The sequence below is a fragment of the Melanostigma gelatinosum genome, assembly GCF_949748355.1.
Source record: "Melanostigma gelatinosum genome assembly, chromosome: 13".
NCBI lineage: Eukaryota > Metazoa > Chordata > Actinopteri > Perciformes > Zoarcidae > Melanostigma > Melanostigma gelatinosum.
The window spans coordinates 10750405-10767932 of record NC_136646.1 but is presented as its reverse complement, the minus strand read 5'-3'; the positions used below and the strand labels follow the sequence as shown (position 1 = coordinate 10767932).

At 42.5% G+C, this 17528-nt stretch overlaps 1 protein-coding gene across 5 annotated transcripts; it reads left to right on the top strand.

Annotated features, from left to right (window-relative positions):
- Positions 1-1905: 1905 nt before the first annotated feature.
- Positions 1906-16850, top strand: LOC306787536 (zinc finger CCCH domain-containing protein 7B-like). Of its 5 annotated transcripts, none has more exons than XM_079282704.1 (23): positions 1906-2080; positions 2363-2430; positions 2563-2599; positions 3300-3497; positions 6316-6474; positions 7186-7266; positions 7699-7758; positions 7959-8013; positions 8219-8346; positions 9204-9777; positions 10118-10179; positions 10274-10367; positions 10674-10835; positions 12258-12472; positions 12804-12904; positions 13039-13220; positions 13383-13468; positions 13880-14049; positions 14277-14382; positions 14650-14758; positions 15037-15173; positions 15761-15930; positions 16139-16850. In XM_079282704.1, the coding sequence occupies exons 2-23, from the start codon at positions 2372-2374 to the stop codon at positions 16317-16319; spliced, it is 3126 nt and encodes a 1041-aa protein (XP_079138830.1). In that variant the 5' UTR covers positions 1906-2080; positions 2363-2371; the 3' UTR covers positions 16320-16850. The 5 variants fall into 5 exon arrangements, with proteins under 5 accessions (XP_079138830.1, XP_079138829.1, XP_079138827.1 ...); XM_079282703.1 differs by having other exon boundaries at positions 8177-8346; positions 13883-14049; XM_079282701.1 differs by having other exon boundaries at positions 8177-8346.
- Positions 16851-17528: the final 678 nt, after the last annotated feature.

Genomic DNA, 17528 nt, shown 5'->3' with positions numbered 1-17528 from the left:
TTCCTGAGCTGGCGCAGGAAGCACAACCTCTGCTGGGCCTTTTTTCTGATGGTGTCGATGTTGGGGACCCACTTCAGGTCCTGGGAGATTGTGGATCTGTGATGGAAGATTTCTACGGGAGAGGAGAGTTTTGTTCACAAATCAATAATAGTCTTCTGAAGATTCAAAGTTGTCGTTGTCTGTTTATTCGCTTGCAAGAGGGAAGAGAATACCACAGCTACGTATTCAGTAGACTGTGCTTCAAAGTATGTATCACACAAGCTCCTTTATATATACAGCAAGAGGTTATCTCTCAAGGGAGCCGCACCCACGATGGCTTATCTGTTGTATGTAGCTGACCTTCCACAGTTTCGTTATATTCAAGGTAAGATGAGACATTTCAACCACAAGTTCCTCATTACTGCATAGTTTCAACCAGTTTCGGGTTCACAGCAAGGACATATAGTCGTTATTAATAATTTTTTTACCATTACATTCCACTCTTTTGATTGTACATTAATCACACTATATTGCAAAATATGTTACAAGGACATTTCAACAACATCAGAAGTATTACCCCGAACACGGTTGAAAATACATCGTCATGTGAGATGTCAGAAGAAAGGCGGTGTTGTGAGATTCAAGGATCTCTGGGTTATAGCAAGCCAGAAACTTAAGGTCTCCACAGCAGACAGTGTTGTTGAGTATGGTGAGGGGGGGGGGGGCAGTGTTGGGGGCTCCTCCTGAAGTCCACTGTTATCTCCACAGTTTTGAGCTTGTTCAGCTCCAGGTTGTTTTGACCACACCAGAGGACCAGCTGTTCAACCTCCCGCCTGTACGCAGACTCATCACCGTCCCTGATGAGGCCGATGGCCGTTGTGTCGTCTGCGAACTTCAGGAGTTTAACAGACGGGTCCTCTGAGGTGCAGTCGTTGGTGTAGAGGGAGAAGAGCAGTGGGGAGAGCACACATCCCTGGGGGGCGCCAGTGCTGGATGTGATTTTTCCCAGCCTCACCTGCTGCGTCCTATCAGTCAGGAAGTTAGTGATCCACTGACAGGTGGAGGCTGGCACAGTGAGCTGGGAGAGTTTGGGTTGGAGTATTGCTGGGATGATGCTGTTGAACGCTGAGCTGAAGTCCACTCCTGTAGTTTGTGAGTACTTGCAGGCCTCTCCACACTGACAAGGGGTCGTTGACTGAAAACATTTTTTCCAGGTTTTCAGTGTAGCTCCTCTTTGCTACCCTGATCTCCCTCGTCAGTGTGTTCCTGGCCTGGTTGTACAGGATCCTGTCCCCACTTCTGTAGGCTTCCTCCTTAGCCCAACGAAGCTGCCTGAGTCTTGCAGTAAACCAGGGTTTATTGTTGTTGTATGTGCAGAAGGTTTTAGTCAGCACACACATGTCCTGATGTAAAAAGATCACATTCAATCAAAAGAAAACGTAAATTAATTGCCAATAATTAATTATAGTTATTAATGTAGTTGTATATGGAAACTTGGTTTGACCCATTTAATGTAAAAAATAATTTGTTGAATTGAATTGATCCATTTACAGATGTATGTATGTATTTATTTATCTATTTGATTGTGTAGCTACATGGTTATAGCTGTTGCGTTTTTATTCTTTAATGAAGCTGCTGAGGGCAATAACGGAGTACAATCTGCCAGGCACCACTTGGTTCTTTGTACCGTTACTGAAGATGGCACGGTTATTGTTCCCACAATCATGTATATCATAGTGTCAAATAAGGGAGGAGTGATATAAAGAATGAAAACAAGTTGTGTCGGGATGGCAGAGAAGAGCGTGAGTAGGTAGGATCTATTGTGTACGCAGGAAGAGGTGCCTGACAGACCACACTCAGGGCTAGAAACCCTGTGTTCGGTAAAGGGCCAGGGTGGAAGTTTGCAGCTGGCTCGTGGATGGACTAGTGCTGCTGGGAATCGAAACTTAACTGGGGGCTGAAGTCAAACACGGAGCCTCGACGGGTCTCTTCCTCCTCGGCTCGAGCTCTCGGCGGCAGACAGTTTCTCCGTCTTTCCGCCATTGGACACTAAATGGCTTCCAACTTCTATTTGGTTCAATGAACTTCCTTAATTCTTTAGGTAGGTGTGTCTGAAGTTGGGCCACACTCGCGCTATGATAGCGAGGGAAACGTGCGGGGGTCAGGGGCTTGCGTGTTGGATGTTTATACAGTTATTAAATACGGAATGAACACGAAGCCCGGCCTCGGTAAGTGTGTCTTTGCACGAGGTGACAAAGCTGGTCGTTTCTTGCTTTCTGCTCCCGAAGGAAGTGGGTGTACACCAGCTCACCGGCACTATCGACACAACATCGGGCGGTCTTGGTTATTAAATTCACTTGTGGTCTGTTTGTCTTCTCCCCAGATAACAAGCATGGACCCTGCCAGACAGAAACGCAAAGAAGAGATAAGGACCTCTCTGAAATTTATACAGTGAGATGCATTTTTGTTTGTTTGATTTCACCCTTACTGAAAGTGAAACCTACCATGGCCATGAATGACTCGTATCCTCGATAACCAGCTGTCTCAGTACTTTTCTAAGCAAGTTTACATCTTGTGTTCTAGGTCTTCCCTGTCTTATCCAGAGCCTGAGGGCTACCAGGTACCACCTGTTATTACAAATACTGTATTATGTCTGTCTCCACTGTCTCTTCACTCTTTAGCTTTGGGTTTTATGCACATCATGATCGACAATCGGCTGTTCATTAGTTGCTGAAATCCCAGACCCTTCACTGTGCTCTCTCTTTTATTTCTCACTGAAGTTCCTTCGTCTTTTCTCTCCTAACATCTCTAAGTTCATTCCTGGCTGCATGTACAATCAAAGACTGGGCAATTAATACTTAATACTCTTAATGCTCACTCAGAAAGATATACTGGTTGCTGTAATCATTCTTCCTGTCCATAACTATTGTATTGATTGCCATGAAGTTTTGCACCGACATTTATTGTCCCCAGAGGATGAATCTTACTGATATTTCCTCTAGAGCCACCATAAAGTTGATAATTACATTTTTAAGTGACATGTCTTTTAAAATTGTTTGATGGATTTGCGCTAAATTTTGTACAGGCATTCATGGTTTCCAGACGATGTATCTTAACGACTGTGGTGATGACTAAACACTCGCTAAACCAATGACATTCCCATCAGGAATCACTTCAGGGCCAGTATGAATGGGACGAATGTTTACAACAACCAATATTGTGGGCGTTATGGTATTTTTGAATATACTTTATTCATGACTGGGCCCAACGTTTTTGGGACACACCACACCTATTGTTTTTCTTTTTTCCTCCCCTCCCAGGACTTCCTTACCCGGTTAGTGTGCAACCTGCTCGATGAGGGCAACGCCTCGTTCAGAGATAGTGACTGGGAGCAGGCGGTGAGAGAGTTCAGTGAAGGCTTGAATGTCTCGCACTACGCTGCAGCAGAGGAGATCCAGATCCCAGATGCGTTGCTGGAGAGCTTGTATGTCAACCGTGCAGCTGCCTACCACAGCATGGTAAGATACGGCTGCTGCTGTAGGTTCCTGACACGCCGTGTGCGTTTTGCAAACGGATTGTTTCAGTGAGTGCAGCTCAGACAGACACTACAAAGGCTTCTCCACACCCAAACCTGATCTGTCAGTTGTAAGGCAATGTGAAGTTTCAGCCTGCTTCACAGAGAGGAGGCCGGACCACGTGTCCAGCTGCTTGTACAGTCTACACGCTGCGATAATAACTCAACCAAAACTGGTTTGCGACTGGTTCGAAACTCCTCCCCTTCCGTTTATCCCAATTCCTATTGGCTAACTTCCAGGTGCACTTCTGTAAACGCCTGTCTTCCTTTCTGTCCCTGAGTTTACTAACACATTCAATGACTGTCAGTTATTGTTTAATCCCTCTGTCATAAACATTCCATATAATAGATAAGACTTTTCAACTTTTGCATCAGCTTCATGTCTCAAATTCTACTGTTAGCTACTAATCCTAGAACACTTTATGCTTGTCTTAATTATTCATTTCCAAAACACTTGTTTTTGACTAATTATGAATTCTTAATTATGAATTATTAAACACTTTTATTATATCTACTGAACACACAGTTCTTTGCTCAAATTTCTTACAGCAAGGCAAGGCAAGTTTATTTGTATAGCACATTTCAACAACAAGGTAATTCAAAGTGCTTCACATGAAACCATTAAAAGCATAAAGGCAAAAGTAAAGGAGATTTACATTACGCTGTACTCAATCAACCATACACTGCCGCAATTCTGCAACTACTCTCACACAAACCACGTCTGGAAAAGATCTCTGCCGATCTGCGTTTTATAGTGTACGCTTTGCACAAACTCGGTCCCGAAGGAAATGCCGATCTATTGTGTAGAGCCAGTTAACAGTGGATCAACTGTTAATCTTATCATACCAGTGGTTAGTCCACTATAGTTTGTGCTACATTTCAAAGACTCAATCAAATATTTTTCACTATAAATTATTATAATGCAGCAGAGGAAAGCCAACACATAATACAATGCCGGGGATTGCACCACCAACCCCAAGACAGTAAGGCAAGGCAAGGCAAGTTTATTTGTATAGCACATTTCAACACACATAAGTTCAAAGTTCAAAGTTTGCTTTATTGTCAATTCCACAATGTACTGAACATACAGGGGAGTTGAAAAGACGTTTCTCTCTAGTCCAACATAAACATATAAAGTGAATACAGTGCAATAGATTAAAAAACATTAAAAACCATTTTGACAATAAATATATATAATAAGAGAAAAAAAAAAAAAAAAAGCTATCAATCTGTATTTAGCAGCAGTTGGACATGGGGAGTCTTAAAAGAGAGGAGGGAGAGATTTCAGAGAATTCAGCTTCCTAACAGCCTGGTGGACGAAGCTGTTTGAGAGTCTAAAACCATTGAAAGCATCAAAACATAAGGCAAAAGAAAAGGAGATTTCAAAAACAATTAAAAAACAGTGTAAGAAATAAAATGCAGTAGTAAAATGCAGAAATGCAGAAATTGATTAATATATTAATTGAACGTGGTTCAATTAAAGGCAGCAGCAAACAGAAAGGTCTTCAATCTTGATTTAAATGAGCTGAGGGTCTCAGCAGACCTGCAGCTTTCTGGGACTTTGTTCCAGATATGTGGAGCAGAAAAACTGAACGCTGCTTCTCCATGTTTAGTTCTGACTCTGGGAACAGAAAGTAGACCGGTCCCAGACGACCTAAGGGGTCGGGATGGTTCATAAGGTAGCAGCAGATCGGAGATGTATTTTGGTCCCAAACCATTCAGTGCTTTGTAAACCAACAGCAGGATTTTAAAGTCAATTCTTTGTTGGACAGGAAGCCAGTGCAAAGACATTAGAACTGTGGTGATGTGATCCACCCTCCTGGTCTTAGTGAGGACTCGAGCTGCAGCGTTCTGAATCAGCTGCAGCTTTCTGACGGACTTTTTACAGAGACCTGTAAACACACCGTTACAGTAGTCCAGTCTGCTGAAGATAAATGCGTGGACAAGTTTTTCCAAATCCTGTTGAGACATAAATCCTCTAATCCTTGATATATTCTTCAGGTGATAGTAGGCTGATTTTGTAATTGTCTTGATATGGCTGTTCAGGTTGAGGTCTGAATCCATAACTACACCTAGATTTCTGGCTGTGGGACAATCCACCCTAAAACAGTATTTACATTTGCAGTAAATACACTGCAGGTCAAATTTAATTTATGGATTGGAACATATCTCGTGCGTTGAATAATATACAGACGGTAAAGATGTAATCAGAAGATAGGAGACACATCCTGGAGCTCCTCGTGTATAATTTAACTGTCAGTGTTTTCTGGTAACATTGAAAGGAGATATCTTGCTGAAGTCAGCCACTAACGCTAATTCCCTGTCCAAATAAACTAAAAACACGAGTTTAAGCTGTAATGTTCCTTCAACACGTGAATACAACCGCATGGTTTTATACACGCAGACACGAGTTACATTCACAAGAGTTGAATGTTGTTTTGGGGTGGATATATATATATATATATATATATATATATATATATATATATATATATATATATATATATATATATATATATATAATGTTAATAAAGGCGATGGGAAGAAAAGGTTTTAAGATAAACTCTCCACACACATTCCTACAGCCAGACAGAATTTGGACTAAATAATAAATGGACAATTAACTCAGATTTCTTTACAAAGGAGGCTTTTCTTTCTCACCATCCGTCTCACCTGAACGATGAGGCTTCTTCTAGAAAAAAATACCAGTCTTACCGAGGCTCTTTTTAAACCTGTATTATCATCTCTCCTGTCTGCCACAGGGGGAATATGAGCGCTGCGTGAAGGACTGCGACATAGCTCTGAAAGTGTGTAAGGAAAGCCGCAGGGCGCTGTACAGGAAGGCACTTTGTTTGAAGGAGCTCGGGAAGTACAAGGAGGCCTACAACTGCACCACCGACTGTCTGCTCCTTACTCGACTGGTAAAGGAAAGAGACAATTGAGAGAGTTGACGCTAATAGGTCAAAGACATTGATTAAAACAAATCAACATTCATGTTCCTTTCAGGATGAGTCCGAGTGGATTTGGTGATCCCCTGACTTTATCTCGGCTCTCCAGCAGGTCAACAATTAGTATGTCCAATACTTTGGTGTATGTCTAAAACTAATGACATTCCCATCAACCTCAGCTGTACTCATTGCTTTGTCTTTTGTGCTAGTCAGCAAGTGTTACAATGGTAACATGCTAAACTAAGATGGTGAACATTGTCTCATCTCACCAAGGCAACATCTGCCTGTTAGCGTTGTCATTGTGATAGTGTTAGCATGTTGACGTTAGCGTTTAGCTCAAGTTCGGCCTCACAGAGGGTTAGCATAGCTGTAGACCCTAAGCGTTGTTTGCTAAACTTTTAGCCACAGCTCATGGCATTCATTGCGGATGGAGTTTGCTTGGTAGCCGTAAAGACCCTCATCTCCATGACATTACCTTCAAGATTTAAAAACAAAATGTTTCCCCTTGCTAAAATGTGTAAAAGTGTAGCATTGTTTACATGAACAGTTAATACAAGACACAAGATGAGAAACTGCTTCTGTGGAACATTTCCTAGATGGTACTAGATGGGTTACAAGTCACAGACATGTACTGTAGCTTGTGCAATGTATTCATTCGTTCTTTGTCTGTTTAACTCTCAACAGGACCAACGGGTGAATGAGCTCGCGCAGGAGCTGGCCGTCCATCTGGGACTGAAAACTCGGAAACCATACGTCGGCTTGAAGGTTAGTAAAATAATTCAGCTCTGTCATGGTGAGATAGGACGCAGTCTAGGGGTGGGCGTGGATCTTATCTTGTATCACGGTAAGTCATTTCATACTGTGATACATCATGACTTGAACATTATTTGAAAAACAACCAATTTTGTATTATCCACTGAATTGAATACCTTAAAATCACATTGATGCAGTATTAAAAAAATGGTTACCCAGGTTATTTTATTTATATATCTATATCTATCTATCTATCTATCTATCTATCTATCTATCTATCTATCTATCTATCTATCTATCTATCGATATAGATATAGATATAGATAAAGTAAAGAAAATTCTCTGATTGTTGATTGTCTCCCTGCATATTTCCTCGTATTGCCTAACTCCGATGAAGACATGGTGCAGATATTCATATTCAGTCTGTTATGGTTTCTCTCCCAGGAAGGAGGACATATCACGAGACATGCTGCTAATGGAAACATGACTGCTGAAGCCATCAAGGCAAGTTCAATGTTTTCTGTAGCTTTCACCACCAAACATTAAAATTAAAAAAATATATTTTCGAACACAAACATTTTGGTTTCTTAAATGATAACATCTGTGTGATGCATGTTTTGCAGATTGTTGATCTGATTTTACTGCAAATGCTTTTTAAAATCCTTAAATCCTTTTTTAAATCCTTTTTAAATCGTCACTTCCAGGTGTCTGGTGCTCATGTAGGAAATGGTGTGAATCCTCTCAGTGGCCTCGCACCAGGTTTGAATTCTTCACTTTGACTTGTTCAGAATTGTGTTGCCATAACGATACAGGCAACATGTATGTCTCCACACATGTTTTGTTTGCTTGATAAAGTTCTTCAAATATTTATCGGAAATTTACAAGTAAAATCTAAAAGAAATCCCGTACTGCTTCTCCTTAGTCAGTTTTCCCAGCATGCCTCAGTCCTTCATTCCCTCCCCAGCTCCCTGCCGCCAACCTGCCGCCTCTTCAGTACCTGACATGGTGGACACTCTGGAGGACTCCGAGCTGATGGGAGACGATTTGGACAGTCTGCTCGACTGCTTCCCGAATGAGACGGAGCCAGCTGAGGTAAAATCTGCATTTGTGCTGCGTTTTTCCTGCAGTGACCAGAAAATAACTTTTGTCACTGATGGGGGAATGAAGGTGTACTCGATTGTAAGGATGACTAAAATGGAAGAGCATGTAATTATACATTACTATTGTACAAGTCTTTAAAGGTTTGGGGATTACACATCTTGTAAAACATCCCTCCTCTTTTCAAAGTAACTGTTTTGTTAAAAAGTAACCTTGCATACTTTTTATTTCATTCCAGTGCAGTAAATTCAACTTCAGTTGAATCTTGCTTTGGATACCTTATCCATCACATAAAACATATATTCTCACTAGTAAAGTCGATGTGTATATTAGCAAATTGTTGCAGGGGTGACATTAATCCAATATTAGTGCAATATTCACTCTATTTTTTAGCTCTGTGTTGATCTCCACCAACTCCTGAGGGAAATATTTGGCTATTTAGCAGCTAGATGTTGCACTTTCTTCCCCAGCTAGTTGCTAACATTGTCTGTCTGCCATTTTGGAGCTGGTCAGGTATTTTTACCGCAGGTTCATCAGGTAAAAACCAAAGCAATCAGCTGAAAAACAAGGTTTGCAGAGCTGAGGGAAACTGCTGAGTCGGGTGATGATCCTCTATGAGGTCATCACCACGAGTGTCCCCCTCAGTCATTTGATCCATTGTTTATGTAATAATATTGTCATAAACGTAACAGAATAGTGTTGATATAGCCCAGCAGTTGTCAGCCAACTTTCATCAAAACCTTCAAATGTAACCCTTTAATTGAGCATCACATTTTTACATTCTGTCTCATTTCACTTTTTTTATTTTTTTCATCCATCTTCACTCCAGTTTCTCTCTCCATGTTTTCCAGACCCCCCCCCAGGCAGCACTCAGGACTTCGACCCACGATCGCACGGTCCCGTCTGTCCTGCCCGCCCCAACACCCCAGCTACCCCCGGCCTTCTTCAGCTCGGCCGTCAGCCAACTCAACTCCCTGGACTCCTTTTCAGGTGGCGGGTGCCGCACCACAGCTGGAACACTGGATGCCCTCGACGACCTCTTGGCCTCTGGCCTTGGAGGTGGCGCTGGTGCTACAGACGTAGCACTCGTCTTCGAGGCGCTGGACGTCCTGGATGGCCTCGATTGCCTGGATGACTTCTTGGATACGACTCCAAGTCCTGCTGGAAGTAAATCCCAAACCGAGCTCGACGCCGGTGAGAAGTCCCTTGATGATTTGCTGGATGAACTAGATCCTCTGGAGACCGTATCTGATCCAGGCGGTCAGAGTGGTGTCGTCCCGAAAACTGGTGCGAAAGCTGCGGGCGCGCTCGACTCCCTCGATGCCCTGGACTCGTTTCCCTCAGCGGAAGGTGTTGTGGCAGCTTTGCCAGCGATCTCCATGGGAAGAACGGGCCTCGACACGCTCTCCGGTTTCAGCTCCACTGGTGATTATGATTTCTTGGTGACTTATTATATTATTGGCAAAGCAGGTTTTATTGCTCTCGCATTGTTTCATTTGAAGGACTTTCAAAGAGAAAGGATTATTTACACACAAACAAATCTGAATAAACGTAATTATTTATAATCAGTTACACTAGAAATGTATGATACAGGTACAGTGGGAAATGAGAATAAACAAAATAATAAGTGTATTTTACTGTACCATAAATAAGCGCTCTCCCTTTTAAAAAAAAGGCCACACTTGTGTGTGGACATGTTGTAGCCCATTTACTACAAAGTGTGAACACATAATTAGTCCTTTTATTTTCTGTTATTGCTCCTCAGGTATCGCAGGCTCTCAAACTGCTGGAGCTCCAGTAATGCGATCTCCAAAGAATAACTCCAAAGTAAGACTTGATTATCTGGCTTGAGTTAGCAGCTCTGTGGTTGCCTGTATTGTTGGCATTAACTGAAATCTTTATTCTCACCTTGGCAACAAAGGAGAAGAAGAACCCAGCGCTGGCTGCGCTCTCTAACCCGCTGTCCTCCACTCATGAGTTCCTGCAGGCCTGCTCGGCCTGTTTCCCTCGGAGAGGTGCGTCTCAAACTAACTGTAGTGTAGCAAGAAGCCACAATGATCCTGATGCTGCTGCTGATTTTAACATCCAGACAGGTTTATGTCCTTTAATATTCCCTGTTTTGAGCATCTTTAAAGGTGGGTTGATCTGCATCCTGAAGCACTTTTTTTAACGTTGTAGAAAGGGCAAAATGCCCTGACCTAAATGCAAAAATAATTTTGTTATGAAGTGGAGATACCAAAATGCCTGGTGCCTCCTACTCCTACTTTTTCCTGTTCTATTGAAAATCCTAAAGTTTTAACCCTCCCCTGTTTGGTTTTCAGGTCACGGCATATATACATTTGTTCACAAGCCGGACCTGGTCCACAGCTGTAAGCGAGACATTCTGTTATGTAGACTGAAGGCAGGTTATCCTTCAGAGTGGACCAGAGTACGGCAGATTCCTAACTGGAGTTCCTTAACTGCCCCGTTTGTACTTTGCAGAGGTAAGTAACTCAATATCACGTGAATGCCGATGTCTTCCGGTGAATTGTCTGTCGGCGTTCATTGTTCATTGCTTGTTAATGTAGCTAAAACGTATTTGCGTAATGCACGTTGTGTGTTTTTTGTTTTGTGTGCGTCTCTGTGCGGTCGAAAATAAGCAAATTACAGTACGTTTGCATAAAACACTTTAATCGGGTGTGAAATTTTAATAAACTCAAGTCTTTTTGTCTAAATTGACTTATGTTCAAATGTAGCTACACAGTTCCTTTCTGGGTTCCCACTCGTCCTTGAAAACATACAAATGCGAGAAATGACCAGAAAAAATTAGTTTTGCCCTGAAAAAATGATTGTTGAGAGAGTTTGAAAATAATGAATGTGAAGCCAGGGTCAAAACAGCCCAAAACACCAGCTAAATACTGGCCAACGGTACTTTTTCACTCACCTAGTATTATCTCATCAAATTCAATGCTGCATTATTGTGAAGGTAAAATTGAACGTGACATGAAATGTTTCACTTTTGTCGCGGTGGGAACCCTGAAAATGTCTATGGATGTTTTATTGTGTTTGATGAGCGAATTCCTTTTACAGACCGTTGGAATGCAAAGAGAGGAGCGAGATAGAGATCAGTGGATGTCAGGATGTCAGGATGTCAGACTCGAGGTTGAGATCACACAACCCGTTGTGTTTTATGGCCCGCTTAGACTGCTGGTTCTAATCTCCAGAGGGAAATCATAGTTAATCATTTGTTCACAGGGTGCAAAAGGGTGAACTTCCCAATAGCTCTTTGGGCTCCGCACATAGGGCTGGGTGTCAATATAGTAGCATGAACAAAATATCTTAAATTCAGTACTGATGCCAAAAAGAATACTTTTGTTGATACGTTAATTGACTACCGTAGTACAAACAATTTTAGTCATTCTAGCTGCATTGCACTTGTGTGTGTGTGTGTGTGTGTGCGCGTGTGTGTGTGTGTGTGTGTGTGTGTGACTGAGCTCACCACATCATGGCATGTTGGGGGCAGTTCAGGTCAGTTCGACGAGGCCCATCCCGTCGTAAATTGAACTTTTGTCACTCCCTTTACCATGAGCTCACGCTTTTAGTCTTCGCAGGACTGTTTACCGTCTCTGATATCAGAGTGCAGATCACAATGTGAAAGGTGACCGTCTCTTTGAGTTTCATCATACTTTGTGGTCGTGTCAGGGAAGGCAGTTTGGATTTATAGGACGGTACCCCTCGTTTACATTTTCCTCATGTGAACAAGGTCAATTTCCTTTCCACCCTTGATTGGTCAGAAACATTTGAATGTGAAGGAACTGTTGATGAGGCATGAATTCAGGGAAACAGCTAGAGAGGGTACTTGTTATAAACATGAGTGATGAACCTGACTGTGTCAGAATGAGCTCTTGTGTTTTCTTTCACGTCAGAGCTGCTGAATTCCGGGGATTTGGGCCTGTGCAAGTACGGAGAGAATTGCACGTATGCCTACAACCAGCTGGAGATTGACGTTTGGACAGAGGAGCGGAGGGGGACGCTGCAACGAAACCTGCTGTTTGACACTTCAGGTTTAAAACCGGACCCTGTGAACAGCATCATCCGCCTTCTGCAGGAAGACAAGGGCATGTTCATGTTCCTCTGTCAGGTTGGTGCTCTCATACAGCTTTAGAATAATATGAATCATTGTTATACAAACAAATGTCATGTTTGCTTTAATATTATACATACCGATTGATTGAACGTAGAAGTACCAGTTGCCAGCGTTTGTTCTGTCCATGAAGCACGCATGCTACACCACACACTGCTGTTTCTATGTTTTTAATCTTCATCTGCCTGTGTGTCTTGAACAGTCACACAGCTTTTTGTTGTATAATAATAGATGTATTCATTAATATTGCGTTAAAGACGGTCATCTCTTAATATCTGAACGTACGGTCTTTGTTTGTTCCGTCCTGTCGTGTGTTTGTTGTCTGTAGGGATGCTATGACAGTAAACCTAGAATCATCAGTAAGCGCTGTAGAGACGATCACACCAGCTGCTCTAACCTGGATGCTCGCCACACCTTCGATGCCAATAAGTGAGCGTGTTTGCAACACATGTGCCGCTGAGAGTCCTCATCCTCGCTCATTTCACTCATACGCCAACTCTATACCTCTTGCGTCTTTCTCTCCACCGTAAACACATTCTGATGTCTCCGTCTTTGCTCGCCAGGTGCTTGGCGTTTGTGGTGCGGACCAACAGCGTGAACTACAAAAAGGTGCGGCCGCTGGGCGTCCTGTCCCACTTGGATTTGTGCCGCCAAGCCATCCGGTACGGCTGCCAGAGAGAGGACAGCTGCTATTATGCCCACTCCGTCATAGAGCTCAGAATCTGGAGGGTGCAGCGCGACACGGGTGCAGTCTACCAGACACATATAAATATATCTATACATAACAATAATAGAATCAAGAGCGTTTGAATTTTATTTGTCCTCTTGAATAAAACTATTCAGACACTGATGAAGGATATTAATAGACTGTGCAGTTTGTCCTAAAATGTGCTTGTGTTATTTTTAGGTATCAGCCCTGATGAGATTGTGAAAGTATCGACAAAATATAACGACAAGAAGGAGCAAAACGCAAGCAAACATAAAGGAAATGGAGTAAGAAACCATTTTGATTATTTTTTCTACAGTTCATTTTCTCAGCTGTCACAGTTCGTTGCTGGTCAGCTTGTCCAGCAGCCTCTCTGTTTCTTCTTGTTTTTGTAAATGGGATGAACCCACATGTTGAAGCAGTGACACCGCCTCACTGCTGGTCTTCTGGCTGAATGACAGAATTTTTCACACCTTTTGTAATTTACAGAGCTTTTGATGTAATAACTGTCAAACTTATTATATTAATTTCTATACATTTTGTGTAATTATTGGCTTATATAAATGCTTCAAAGAAAAAAAAAAGAAGTATCTTAGAGATTCATTTTGGCAGATGAAAAGTGAAAGATGAAGAGGAAATGTTATCACTCTTGTCTTTATTATGATATATAATAATATTCTGGTATTTATCATTTCAAGCAGCTATCTCCTGGAGGTGATGGGAGCAAAGCAAGAGGAGGAGGAGGAGGAGGAGTTGGGAAGAGTCTGAACATGAGGATGAAGTTTGCCTGTGCTCTGTGCTTGCGGGACGGCCGGATCAGTGAACCAGACAAAGCCCTGAAGTACTGCACTGCCAAGGCCAGGCACACGTGAGTAAAGATAATGAGCACAATTCCTGTGCAAGTTTGGAATTATTTTTCGACTGTATAAATACATCCTCGTCATATTATCAGAGATCCTGTTACATATCAGCCAGAGATTTTCAAGCCTGCTTGATAAAAACGGTGAACAGTTAGATGTAAAACTGGTAAATCACAGATGATCACAGATGATCCATCAGCGCCGTATCTGTGTTATCTTGTGCCGTCACCTTCAGGTGGACTAAAGAGCGATGTGTCCTGCTGGTCAAGTCTTTGGAGAGAAGTAAATGGGTTCAGATCCGACCACTGCCACATGCCAAGAACTTCCCTGTGCAGTATGATGTAGGTGTGCCTCCTCTGCGCTTATGCGCTTTAACACAACAAGCATATTTCAACCAAGGGCTTTGACCCATCAACGACATTCCTACACTGATGAGCTCTTCCCCAATCTTTTTCTTGCATTTCTTGTCTTTAATGTTTACTGTATTTTGTATAGCTGGTGCTTTTAAAACTGAAATGTGTGAGTTTGCCTGTTGTGGTGGTGTCGGTTGAAAGTTTGTATTGCACTTTGTTATCTGTGTTTAACAGCGTTAGGTTTTCTCCTGACAGATATGCACCCAGATGTTGAAGAAAAGGAAATGTAACTACTCTGGGAACTGCACCTTCGCTCACAGCCAGGAGGAGAAGGAGATGTGGATGTATATGAAGAATAACGACTGTGAGTTATTAGAATAGTGTCACTGATTTAGCTTTGCACAAATAGAACGTTGTCGGATTCACAGAATTGATGGTGAACCAAAGATATGGGACATGGGACCTACATTACCCACAATGCAACTCAATCATTGAGCGCTCAGTCACAGATGTGTTGTGCCAGTAGCGGTTAATTGCAAGCTCGAGCTGCTTTGATACAGCGTTGAAATGTTGCTAAAATGGCCAGAAATCGGGATGGAAATCTCTAACTTTATATGACGGATTTGTTATTTGTGCCTGCAGTGCGGGAAATGCAGCAGATATATGACATGTGGCTGTCATTAACCGCCCACAACCGGCAAGCAGACGGAGCCATGCTCACCCAGCCGGTCCCAGAAGAGAAATATATCGTCATGCCAACTGACTATGCTGAACTGATGGTGGGTACAGTTTGTTGTTCAGTTCAGTAAAGTCAAAGACCAAAAACGGCTGCACTAAACTAAAACATACACATTACTGACTATTGTGGTGGAAAGAAACTACTGTGAGTGAGTCCTATAATACTGAATACTGAAACAAGAGACATTGAGGAAAGAAGTTTGTCTTTAAAGTATCACGGGGGGGGGCATCAGGTATTTACATGATAACAATTGATCAGCAGTTTCAAGCTCCCCATCGACCCCTCCAGTCATCCCCTTCATCTTCTGAGCTTTGTCACACAAAGACCTGCGTCTTTATTGCTCTTGCCTATCGCTGAGAATCTTCACACCTCAACATTCTCTGGTTAAACTGCACCCCCCATTTGGTTACTTCCTCTTATCAAAGCAAAAGCCCAAGATACCCCATATGGTCCTGTTACCACTCTCCTAGGTAACAATCATATGTCACATATATAGTTTTGTTAGTGAGTAAGGCACATAAACTACATCACAGTAGAAATGTACTAGCACAGGGAAATTCTCTATCACACTATGCATCTGTAAGAGGACAACAAAGATGCTTTTTTATTTGTGTGTGTGTATTTTAGAATGGCTTCCATTGTCGTCTGTGTGGTAGACACAGTAACGGTGAGCGGCAGTGGCAGCAGCACATCTCCACCGAGAGACACAAGGACCGAGTGTTCAGCTGTGAGGGAGAGGACGAAGCTCTGACGTGGAGCTACCGTTTCCCTGGTCCGTGCTTTGAACTCTGCCCCAAGTAAGACCTTTTTGTTCTGGATCAGGATTTCAAGAGTTTGAATCACAGTGCCAGCACAAATGTGTATTTTGAAACCCACAGAGAAGAATAATACATATTGAACTTACCAAATGAATACCAATTTTGCGTGATTTGATAGCGCCATATCGACTTTAGAAGGTTATGTCATTGTGATAACAGCTGGGTACATGATGTTAATATTTGACAGGTTTGATGACGGCTGTCCTGACGGTGTGAGCTGCGACTACGCCCACAGCTTAGAGGAGCTGCAGGAGTGGACGGAGAGACGAGATTTCCTGAGGCAGAAGCTGGCCAAAGCCAGGGAAGACATGCTCATCATGCCTAATGAGATTGACTTTGGAAAGTTCAACTTTCTACTTCAGGACTGAGAAGATTTTTTTTCTTTTCTTTTTTACTTTGTGAGCTAATAACTGCCAAACTAGCATATAAGTTAATTCAGTTTTCATGACCAAAATCGTAAGGTGATGTGATCAAACTAGCAGTGTATACAATGTGCCTGCCAAAAGATGACTTGACATAATTCATGAAGCACATGTATTTGCATTCCCAAACATGCCATATACTCCTTACTCTAAATATTTTATATCTTACCGTATGGAACATTTTCTGAGCCACTTTTTGCTCTTGTCTGTTCAGCTAAAACATCAGTAAAACCAGTACTCTTCGCTGTGAAAGTAAGACTCGCGTTGGTGCGAAAAACACAGCAGATACAAAGACACACTGCTCATCACAGAATATTCATCAACGGTTCATATTTAACCACACATGCAGCCGTTTAAATGTTCTTTTCCCTTCTGTTTGTGTTCTGTTTTTACAGGGAGTTTTATTAACATGGCGTTCATTCTAAAGTTCACTCAGCGAGAGGATGTTCAAGGCCTTCACTGGGCATTAAAATACTCTCCACAAACTTTTTCTTAATATAAAGTCTTAATAAAAATTGTCAAGTTCACTTCTGATTTGTACTTGAGCTTTGTTTTTGGTGTTATGATTTGACTTTGTGTATTTTTATGTGGAGCATATGTGTATTATTCTGGTTCATAATGTTATCATCAGAGACCGGTGTTGCTACATTGGCCAGATTGTTATCATGAGACTGAATAGTTCTGCTCACAGTTTAACTAAATGAGAACTGTTCTCTGTGAACCAGCCAATGGGCAAAAACGGGAGATGGGGGAGAAGCGCCGATCCTGTCGGTGCTTGGTCTTCGAGGAGGTGCCTTGGTGAACCCATATGTAAATGGTAAAAAACGGGAGATGGGGGAGAAGCGCCGATCCTGTCGGTGCTTGGTCTTCGAGGAGGTGCCTTGGTGAACCCCTATGTAAATGGGAAAAAACGGGAGATGGGGGAGAAGCGCCGATCCTGTCGGTGCTTGGTCTTCGAGGAGGTGCCTTGGTGAACCCCTATGTAAATGGGCAAAAACGGGAGATGGGGGAGAAGCGCCGATCCTGTCGGTGCTTGGTCTTCGAGGAGGTGCCTTGGTGAACCCCTATGTAAATGGGCAAAAACGGGAGATGGGGGAGAAGCGCCGATCCTGTCGGTGCTTGGTCTTCGAGGAGGTGCCTTGGTGAACCCCTATG

Excerpts from the sequence above, each read along its gene's own strand:
- LOC306787536 (XM_079282701.1), top strand. The coding sequence starts at position 2,372 with ATGGACCCTGCCAGACAGAAACGCAAAGAAGAGATAAGGACCTCTCTG. Across the intron at positions 8,347-9,203 it reads ATGAGACGGAGCCAGCTGAG|ACCCCCCCCCAGGCAGCACT; the intron begins GTAAAATCTGCA and ends CATGTTTTCCAG. Across the intron at positions 13,469-13,879 it reads GCAAACATAAAGGAAATGGA|CAGCTATCTCCTGGAGGTGA; the intron begins GTAAGAAACCAT and ends TATCATTTCAAG.